Source organism: Cyclopterus lumpus, chromosome 23 (genome assembly GCF_009769545.1).
Source record: "Cyclopterus lumpus isolate fCycLum1 chromosome 23, fCycLum1.pri, whole genome shotgun sequence".
Taxonomy (NCBI): Eukaryota; Metazoa; Chordata; class Actinopteri; order Perciformes; family Cyclopteridae; genus Cyclopterus; species Cyclopterus lumpus.
This window is the reverse complement of record NC_046988.1, coordinates 17354384-17364704: the sequence shown is the minus strand read 5'-3', so window position 1 is coordinate 17364704 and position 10321 is coordinate 17354384. Positions and strand designations below refer to the sequence as shown.

At 48.7% G+C, this 10321-nt stretch overlaps 1 protein-coding gene across 1 annotated transcript; it reads left to right on the top strand.

Annotated features, from left to right (window-relative positions):
* The first annotated feature begins 116 nt into the window (after positions 1-116).
* ovch1 (ovochymase 1) lies at positions 117-10127 on the top strand. The gene is made up of 13 exons (XM_034526868.1): positions 117-225; positions 299-391; positions 732-915; positions 1005-1080; positions 1163-1352; positions 4148-4287; positions 7996-8146; positions 8220-8258; positions 8338-8560; positions 9341-9498; positions 9572-9676; positions 9756-9889; positions 9969-10127. Exons 1-13 carry the CDS (start codon positions 177-179, stop codon positions 10125-10127), a joined length of 1701 nt encoding a protein of 566 aa, XP_034382759.1. The 5' UTR covers positions 117-176.
* The last annotated feature ends 194 nt before the right edge of the window (positions 10128-10321 follow it).

Below are 10321 nucleotides of genomic sequence, written 5' to 3'. Positions count from 1 at the left end.
TATATATATAATATATATTATTTATATAGTATATATTATATATATAGAATGAACATTCGTAACAGAGATACATGCGCAGATTAAAGAGCTGCAGCTGTTTCTCATCACACAGGTGTGGCTCATCAACGCGGTGACGTCACAGCGTGTCAGTGCGGCTCGCGGAGCAGTGAGACAGGATGCTGTCTGTCTGCCTGCTGTCGGTGTGTCTGTTCACCGGACACTCGGGTGAGAACCGCTTGGAGCGCCTTCTGCTGCTCTCAGGTCAGTTTGAGCTCTCTAACTCGTTCTGTCTCTGCAGCATTCAGCTCGAGTCTGATCCAGGATCAGCTTAATGGGACTTTGAATGAAACTCTGCAGGATCAGTTTTTCTCTGGATACTTTGGATTCAAAAGTAAGTTTATATTTAGTTACACATCTGATTCATTACATTTAAAATAAATGGGTCAACATTTATGATCAAATGTTCACAAGTATTAATACAAAGTGATGTAAAAAAATGTAATTTAAAATTATATTTAAGCAATGACCGCCAGTTTAAAAAACCTTTTGTTTAAATTATGACATGTATTCATTTAAATATAAAATGTAGTAAAGTGTGCGAAACCCATTTGCGTCAATTAATATCTGAAATTTAACTTTTACTGAACACATTGTTCGTAAACTTTAAAATAATTATCTCGTTAATAATAACTAAAATGCTGCCGTTTAACCTGAGTGTGGTCTGACTGCAGACCTGTCTGGGGTGCGGTGCTTCAGTCCAGAACAGGAGCTGGAGTCCAGGATCATCGGGGGTCAGGAGGCCTGGGCCAACTCGTGGCCCTGGCAGGTTTCCCTTCGGTTCGCCTCCACGCCGGCCTGCGGAGGAGCCATCATCGGCCCCACGTGGGTCGTCACTGCTGCTCACTGCTTTAAAAGGTCAGAGGTCATCTGTTGGCTCTGGACTAGACCAGGTTTGCATGGACCAGCTCCACAGTGAGATTACATTCAGTATGTTCCTGCCGCAGGTACAATAAAGCTTCTTTCTGGACGGTTCTGGCTGGAAAACACGACCTGGATAATCCTCACGAACCCAGACAGCAAGTCAGGACCTCCAAACCTCAGTCTGTATATTCTGTAAGGTGTGTAAAGCCGAATCTGACTCTTGTGTTAACTCCTCGTTCAGCTAGTTGGAGTCTCCGTGATCACCAACCATCCCGGCTACAACACTCGGACCAAAGATTGCGACTTGGCTCTGCTGAGGCTGCAGCAGCCGCTGGTCTTCAACCAGTTCGTCAGGCCCATCGACTTCTGGATGGCTCCGCTGACCCCCTTCAGGAAGTGCACCGTCACGGGGTGGGGGTCCACCCAAGAGAGTGAGGAGGTGTTCACACTCAACTTCTGAAGAGTGAAGTCTATGCTTCATGTGTTAAAGCTGCATTCTCTCTCCTGACCACCAGGGGGCGATTCCCCTGGTTGTATAGAAGTCAATGCATCATGTGTTAAAGCTGCATTCTCTCTCCTGACCACCAGGGGGCGACTCCTCTGGTTGTATAGAAGTCTATGCTTCATGTGATAAAGCTGCATTCTCTCTCCTAACCACCAGGGGGCGACTCCTCTGGTTGTATAGAAGTCTATGCTTCATGTGTTAAAGCTGCATTCTCTCTCCTGACCACCAGGGGGCGACTCCTCTGGTTGTATAGAAGTCTATGCTTCATGTGTTAAAGCTGCATTCTCTCTCCTGACCACCAGGGGGCGACTCCTCTGGTTGTATAGAAGTCTATGCTTCATGTGTTAAAGCTGCATTCTCTCTCCTGACCACCAGGGGGCGACTCCTCTGGTTGTATAGAAGTCTATATGATTTGTTTTATTCCCTCAGTAAACATGAGTTCTTGGTCTTAATCTCTAGTTTCAAGTCTTCTTCAATACAGCACGCTGTATTAAATGAACTAAATGTTCATTTAGTAAATTATGGTCATTTAGAGTCAAACAAACCATAAAGCAGGGGATGCTTTAGGGGCGGGGCTACAAGGTGATTGACAGGTCGACACCAGAGGCAATTTTGACCCTTTTTAGAGTGTTTTCGTAGTTCAATGGAACATTTTGGTCTCATAAATGTTTTTTGTGTATATTGTACTTGGCTCCGCCCTCTGATGTCAAAACATCAGTCCACAAACCGACGGTGACGTCGTGGTGACTCCTAAAGACAAGACCATGACTCTTACTATGTGGTTTCATGTCAATTCCTTCTCATTGTGAATAACAAACTGGTGCATTGCTGCTGCAAGGAATTATGGGACGTTCTCTTGTTTCCTTTTATAAAGGATGGTCCAGTGTATCCTATGCATTACATTACATTACATGTCATTTAGCTGACTCTTTTATCCAAAGCGACTTACAATAAGTGCATTAAACCATGAGTCCAAACTCAGAACAACAAGAATCAAGAAAGTAACATTTCTTCAATAAAGTAAAACTACAAAGTGCTATCAGTAAGAGACATTTAAGTGCTATTAAAGTGTTAAACTACAAAGTGCTATTACGGCGCTACCTTCCCTATTCAAGGTGTAGTCAAATAGATGTGTTTTTAGTCTGTAGAGACTTCCTGTCCTGACGTCAATGGGGAGCTCGTTCCACCAATGAGGAGCCAGCACAGCAAACAGGCGTGACTTTGAGTGTTTAGCTCGTAGTGACGGAGCTACAAGCCGATTAGCAGAAGCCTGGACCAGAACCTGGACCAGAATTTGCACCAGAACCTGTGCCGCCTTCTGAGTGAGAAGAGGTCGTATTCTCCTGATGTTGTACAGCATGTACCTACAGGAGCGTGTTATTGCGGTAATGTTGGCAGTCAGGGAGAGTTGACTGACAGGTGTCACACGAGGTTCCTGGCAGTCGGGGGCGGGGCCAACACTGAGTTGTTGAAGTTAATAGTCAGGTCGTGGGTGGGAGAGCCTTTTCCTGGAAGGAGGAGAAGTTCAGTCTTGTCCGGGTTAATTTTCAGGTGGTGTGCGGACATCCACTGAGAGATGTCAGTCAGACATCCACTGAGAGATGTCGGTCAGACATCCACTGAGAGATGTCAGTCAGACATCCACTGAGAGATGTCAATCAGACATCCACTGAGAGATGTCAGTCAGACATCCACTGAGAGATGTCAGTCAGACATCCACTGAGAGATGTCAGTCAGACATCCACTGAGAGATGTCAGTCAGACATCCACTGAGAGATGTCAGTCAGACATCCACTGAGAGATGTCGGTCAGACATCCACTGAGAGATGTCAGTCAGACATCCACTGAGAGATGTCAGTCAGACATCCACTGAGAGATGTCAGTCAGACATCCACTGAGAGATGTCAGTCAGACATCCACTGAGAGATGTCAGTCAGACATCCACTGAGAGATGTCGGTCAGACATCCACTGAGAGATGTCGGTCAGACAGACAGAGATTCGTGCTGCTACCTGTGTTTCAGATTGGGGAAACGAGAGGATCAGTTGGGTGTCGTCAGCATAGCTGTGGTAGGAGAAGCCATGCTAGAGAATTAGAAGAGGGAGAGAGTTGGTGTACAGAGAGAAGAGAAGAGGACCAAGGACTGAGCCCTGAGGGACCCCAGTAGTCAGAGGACAAGGCTCAGACACAGATCCTCTCCAGGTTACCCGGTAAGAGCGGTCGGTGAGGTAGGATGAGAAGAGTGAGAGCAGAGCCTGAGATACCAGGTCCTGGAGGGAGGACATGAGGATCTGGTGGTTCACTTTGTCAAAGGCAGCGGAAAGGTCTAGAAGGATGAGGACAGAGGAGAGAGAGGCTGCTCTAGCAGTGTGAAGCTGCTCAGAGACAGCAAGGAGGGCAGTCTCTGTTGAGTGGCCTGCCTTGAATCCAGACTGGTGGGGGTCTAGAAAGTTGTTACTGTGGAGAAAGGAGGAGACTTGGTTAAAGATAGCTCCCTCTAGAGTTTTGGAAAGGAAGGGGAGGAGAGAGACAGGTCTGTAGTTGTTGACTTCAGACGGGTCGAGAGTGGGTTTCTTCAGGAGAGGGTTAACTATTGCCCCATTCAGAGAGTTGGGGAAACAGACAATTGCTAAATGAGAAGGAAGCATTGAAGCACCTTTCCTTAGTTTAGAGGAGTCCAGCAGATCTGACACTTCTTCTTCTTCTTCTTCTTCTTCTTCAGATGGCGCTCGAGTCAACCGGCTGCAGGAGGTGAACGTGACCATCCTGCCCCCTAAAGCCTGTGACCAGTACTACCACGGGAGAATGCAACCCTCCATGTTCTGTGCTGGGAAGGACACAGGAGGAGTGGACGCCTGCCAGGTATCTGGTCCAGAATCTGGACTACGGAGCCCTTTACAACAGTCTGAGACATGAGAGACAAAACTGACTTCAGTCAAGTTGACAGAATCTACAAACACTTTGTCTCTTTCCTGTCTCGTCTCTTTGTGGCCCCGTCTTGTCTCTTTGTCGTCTTGTCTCTTTGTGGCCCCGTCTTGTCTCTTTGTCGTCTTGTCTCTTTGTGGCCCCGTCTTGTCTCTTTGTCGTCTCGTCTCTTTGTGGCCCCGTCTTGTCTCTTTGTGGCCCCGTCTTGTCTCTTTGTCGTCTTGTCTCTTTGTGGCCCCGTCTTGTCTCTTTGTGGCCCCGTCTTGTCTCTTTGTCGTCTTGTCTCTTTGTGGCCCCGTCTTGTCTCTTTGTCGTTTTGTCTCTTTGTCGTCTTGTCTCTTTGTCGTCTCGTCTCTTTGTGGCCCCGTCTTGTCTCTTTGTCGTCTTGTCTCTTTGTCGTCTTGTCTCTTTGTGGCCCCGTCTTGTCTCTTTGTGGCCCCGTCTTGTCTCTTTGTGGCCCCGTCTTGTCTCTTTGTCGTTTTGTCTCTTTGTCGTCTTGTCTCTTTGGCGTCTTGTCTCTTTGTGGCCCCGTCTTGTCTCTTTGTGGCCCCGTCTTGTCTCTTTGTGGCCTTCGTCTTGTCGTCGTTTTGTCTCTTTGTCGTTTTGTCTCTTTGTCGTCTCGTCTCTTTGTGGCCCCGTCTTGTCTCTTTGTCGTCTTGTCTCTTTGTCGTCCCGTCTTGTCTCTTTGTGGCCCCGTCTTGTCTCTTTGTGGCCCCGTCTTGTCTCTTTGTGGCCCCGTCTTGTCTCTTTGTCGTCTTGTCTCTTTGTCGTTTTGTCTCTTTGTCGTCTTGTCTCTTTGTCGTCTTGTCTCTTTGTGGCCCCGTCTTGTCTCTTTGTGGCCCCGTCTTGTCTCTTTGTGGCCCCGTCTTGTCTCTTTGTGGCCCCGTCTTGTCTCTTTGTGGCCCCGTCTTGTCGTCGTTTTGTCTCTTTGTCGTTTTGTCTCTTTGTCGTTTTGTCTCTTTGTCTCTTTGTCGTCTTGTCTCTTTGTCGTCTTATCTCTTTGCCGTCTTGTCTCTTTGTGGCCCCGTCTTGTCTCTTTGTGGCCCCGTTTTGTCTCTTTGTCGTTTTGTCTCTTTGTCGTTTTGTCTCTTTGTCTCTTTGTCGTCTTGTCTCTTTGTCGTTTTGTCTCTTTGTCGTTTTGTCGTTTTGTCTCTTTCCTGTCTTGTCTCTTTGTGGCCCCGTCTTGTCTCTTTGTCGTTTTGTCTCTTTGTCATCTTGTCTCTTTGTCGTCTTGTCGTTTTGTCTCTTTCCTGTCTCGTCTCTTTGTGGCCCCGTCTTGTCTCTTTGTCGTTTTGTCTCTTTGTCGTCTTGTCTCTTTGTCGTCTTATCTCTTTGTCATCTTGTCTCTTTGTCGTCTTATCTCTTTGTCGTCTTGTCTCCTTGTGGCGTCGTTTTGTCTCTTTGTCGTCTTGTCTCTTTGTCGTTTTGTCTCTTTGTCGTCTCGTCTCTTTGTGGCCCCGTCTTGTCTCTTTGTGGCCCCGTCTTGTCTCTTTGTCGTTTTGTCTCTTTGTCGTCTTGTCTCTTTGTCATCTTGTCTCTTTGTCGTTTTGTCTCTTTCCTGTCTCGTCTCTTTGTGGCCCCGTCTTGTCTCTTTGTCGTTTTGTCTCTTTGTCGTCTTGTCTCTTTGTCGTTTTGTCTCTTTGTCGTCTCGTCTCTTTGTGGCCCCGTCTTGTCTCTTTGTGGCCCCGTCTTGTCTCTTTGTCGTTTTGTCTCTTTGTCGTCTTGTCTCTTTGTCATCTTGTCTCTTTGTCGTTTTGTCTCTTTCCTGTCTCGTCTCTTTGTGGCCCCGTCTTGTCTCTTTGTCGTTTTGTCTCTTTGTCGTCTTGTCTCTTTGTCGTCTTGTCTCTTTGTCGTCTTATCTCTTTGTCGTCTTGTCTCTTTGTCGTTTTGTCTCTTTCCTGTCTCGTCTCTTTGTGGCCCCGTCTTGTCTCTTTGTCGTTTTGTCTCTTTGTCGTCTTATCTCTTTGTCGTCTTGTCTCTTTGTCGTTTTGTCTCTTTGTCGTTTTGTCTCTTTGTCGTCTTGTCTCTTTGTCGTCTTGTCTTTTTGTCTCTTTGTCGTTTTGTCTCTTTGTCATCTTGTCTCTTTGTCGTCTTATCTCTTTGTCGTCTTGTCGTTTTGTCTCTTTCCTGTCTCGTCTCTTTGTGGCCCCGTCTTGTCTCTTTGTCGTTTTGTCTCTTTGTCGTCTTATCTCTTTGTCGTCTTGTCTCTTTGTCGTTTTGTCTCTTTGTCGTTTTGTCTCTTTGTCGTCTTGTCTCTTTGTCGTCTTGTCTTTTTGTCTCTTTGTCGTTTTGTCTCTTTGTCATCTTGTCTCTTTGTCGTCTTATCTCTTTGTCGTCTTGTCGTTTTGTCTCTTTCCTGTCTCGTCTCTTTGTGGCCCCGTCTCGTCTCTTTGTCGTTTTGTCTCTTTGTCGTCTTGTCTCCTTGTGGCGTCGTTTTGTCTCTTTGTCGTCTTGTCTCTTTGTCGTTTTGTCTCTTTGTCGTCTCGTCTCTTTGTGGCCCCGTCTTGTCTCTTTGTCGTCTTGTCTCTTTGTGGCCCCGTTTTGTCTCTTTGTCGTTTTGTCTCTTTGTCGTCTCGTCTCTTTGTGGCCCCGTCTTCTCTCTTTGTCGTCTCGTCTCTTTGTGGCCCCGTCTCGTCTCTTTGTCGTTTTGTCTCTTTGTCGTCTTGTCTCTTTGTCGTCTTGTCTCTTTGTGGCCCCGTCTTGTCTCTTTGGCGTCTTGTCTCTTTGTCGTCTCGTCTCTTTGTGGCCCCGTCTTGTCTCTTTGTCGTCTTGTCTCTTTGTCGTCTCGTCTCTTTGTGGCCCCGTCTTGTCTCTTTGGCGTCTCGTCTCTTTGTGGCCCCGTCTTGTCTCTTTGTCGTCTTGTCTCTTTGTCGTCTCGTCTCTTTGTGGCCCCGTCTTGTCTCTTTGTCGTCTCGTCTCTTTGTGGCCCCGTCTTGTCTCTTTGTCGTCTTGTCTCTTTGTCGTCTCGTCTCTTTGTGGCCCCGTCTTGTCTCTTTGTCGTCTCGTCTCTTTGTGGCCCCGTCTTGTCTCTTTGTCGTCTTGTCTCCTTGTGGCGTCGTTTTGTCTCTTTGTCGTCTTGTCTCTTTGTCGTTTTGTCTCTTTGTCGTCTCGTCTCTTTGTGGCCCCGTCTTGTCTCTTTGTCGTCTTGTCTCTTTGTGGCCCCGTCTTGTCTCTTTGTCGTCTTGTCTCTTTGTGGCCCCGTCTTGTCTCTTTGGCGTCTTGTCTCTTTGTCGTCTCGTCTCTTTGTGGCCCCGTCTTGTCTCTTTGGCGTCTTGTCTCTTTGTCGTCTTGTCTCTTTGTCGTCTCGTCTCTTTGTGGCCCCGTCTTGTCTCTTTGTCGTCTTGTCTCTTTGTGGCCCCGTCTCGTCTCTTTGGCGTCTTGTCTCTTTGTCGTCTCGTCTCTTTGTGGCCCCGTCTTGTCTCTTTGGCGTCCCATCTTGTGTCGGTTAAACTGTCATCCTTGTTTTGCTTCTCTCAATTTGACAACATCTCGTCATTGTCTCTTATTTTGTTGTATTGGTCCCTTTTTTTCCTCCCTTATTCCATCTTCTGTATTAAGTCTTTATTTTGACCTGCGATGTCTCTTCATCAACACGTTCCAGTTTCTTTCTTCGTTGTAACATTTGATCTCATCTTATTGTCTCAGGGGGATTCTGGAGGTCCTTTGACTTGCTTCACCGGCAGCAGGTATGAGTTGGCAGGTTTGGTGAGTTGGGGGGTCGGTTGTGGGCGGGCAAGAAGACCAGGAGTCTACACCAAAATCCAACAACACACTCGGTGGATCTCCGACATCATAAGTACGGGTCAGATAATCCACCATCTTAGTGTTTATCTGGAGGACACGTATGACGTCCTATGTTTCATTCACAGATCAGGACATCATGTATGCAGAGGACATCAGGACTGAAGGTATCTTCTTAGATGTGCACAGGCGTTCATGTTATTCTGTCCACCCCTATATGGTTGCATTTGTTCACCTGCATGACAGAGAACAGGTGTGGTAAGAAGCAGCGCTCCAGCTGTGAGACGGTTCCAGGCCTCGCTGCGGTCTCGGTTTCCCAGACTGGAGCCGTGTCTGTGGGGAACATGACGGAGTCCTGCCCCTTCTTCTGGCCCTGGCAGGTCAGCCTGCAGGCCGACGGACGCCACTACTGCAGTGGAGCCCTGATACACAACCGCTGGGTCCTCACTGCACAGCACTGCAAAGTCAGGTACTTCTTCTACTACTTCTACTACTGTAGTGGAGCGCTGATCTGCTGCCGATGGGTCCTCTCTGCTACGTCAGGTTCTACTGTAGTGGAGCCCTGATCTGCTGCCGATGGGTCCTCTCTGCTACGTCAGGTTCTACTGTAGTGGAGCGCTGATCTGCTGCCGATGGGTCCTCTCTGCTACGTCAGGTTCTACTGTAGTGGAGCCCTGATCTGCTGCCGATGGGTCCTCTCTGCTACGTCAGGTTCTACTGTAGTGGAGCCCTGATCTGCTGCCGATGGGTCCTCTCTGCTACGTCAGGTTCTACTGTAGTGGAGCGCTGATCTGCTGCCGATGGGTCCTCTCTGCTACGTCAGGTTCTACTGTAGTGGAGCCCTGATCTGCTGCCGATGGGTCCTCTCTGCTACGTCAGGTTCTACTGTAGTGGAGCGCTGATCTGCTGCCGATGGGTCCTCTCTGCTACGTCAGGTTCTACTGTAGTGGAGCGCTGATCTGCTGCCGATGGGTCCTCTCTGCTACGTCAGGTTCTACTGTAGTGGAGCCCTGATCTGCTGCCGATGGGTCCTCTCTGCTACGTCAGGTTCTACTGTAGTGGAGCCCTGATCTGCTGCCGATGGGTCCTCTCTGCTACGTCAGGTTCTACTGTAGTGGAGCGCTGATCTGCTGCCGATGGGTCCTCTCTGCTACGTCAGGTTCTACTGTAGTGGAGCGCTGATCTGCTGCCGATGGGTCCTCTCTGCTACGTCAGGTCTGCTGTTCATGCTGACTGTTTGTCACTGCAGAGCTAAAGAGGACATGGTGGTTCTGGGAGTTCATGACCTCGGGTTCTCTCCATCTGAAAGCATCCTGGTGGACGAGGTCTTCAACCTGCCACAGGATGGCAGCTACCCCCCCAACACGGACCTGTCGCTGGTCCGCCTCAGCGTCCCGGCCAGATTCAGTAGGCTATCATAAAGAGTTGGACGTAGTCTAAGTATACAGGTGGTGTTTTACTGACCTCTGGGCGTCTACAGATTCTGACGTGTCTGCAGTGTGCGTCCCTGATGAGGAAGAGGACGAGGACCTGGACAGCAGCTGGTCTTGTGTGACGGCGGGCTGGGGAGTCTCGAGAGCAACAGGTATGGAGACCAGGTTTCTTGTGACTTTGAATCACGACCACCAAGGTGTTCCTGATGAATCTGTGGTCGTCTCGTACAGTGGACATCGATCCAGATCGGCTGCACCACGTCGGCCTGACTCTGGTGAACCAGACCACCTGCAGGGAGAAGTGGGGGGGTCTCGTCACCGACTCCCACATCTGTTCCCATCCTGCAGGCTCCATCTCCTGCATGGTGAGTCCACCCTGAGACATCTGGAACATCATAAGGTGTGTGTGTGTGCGTGTGTTGAACATCTCCGGTGTCTCTGCAGGGCGACTCTGGCGCTCCGCTGCTGTGCAGGAAGCGTGGCTCCTACTTCCTGTTTGGCGTGGTGACGTGGGGCAGCCGGCGCTGTGACGCAGACAAGCCGGCCGTCTTCTCTAGGATCTCTGACTACCTGTGGTGGATCACGGAGGTCACCGGAGACTAAAGAGTGTTGCTCAATAAATGGTTTATCTGTGTCAGAGGTTGTTGTTGTTGTTGTGAGCTCTGTTTCCTTGGTTACAGCCGACTTGACACAAAAAGACTGACTGGAATTTAATAGTGTGCCAGGCTGGTTTTGGAGAATTGATTTTTTTTCATTATGAAACATAAAAAAGTCCCTCTAGAACTTATTGATCTGAC

What these genes read in the sequence shown, in the direction of transcription:
- ovch1 (XM_034526868.1), top strand. Translation starts at nt 177, where the DNA reads ATGCTGTCTGTCTGCCTGCTGTCGGTGTGTCTGTTCACCGGACACTCG. An exon ending in CTCACGAACCCAGACAGCAA is followed by an intron (nt 1,081 to 1,162) that starts GTCAGGACCTCC and finishes CTCCTCGTTCAG; the next exon opens with CTAGTTGGAGTCTCCGTGAT. An exon ending in CAGCGTCCCGGCCAGATTCA is followed by an intron (nt 9,499 to 9,571) that starts GTAGGCTATCAT and finishes GGGCGTCTACAG; the next exon opens with ATTCTGACGTGTCTGCAGTG.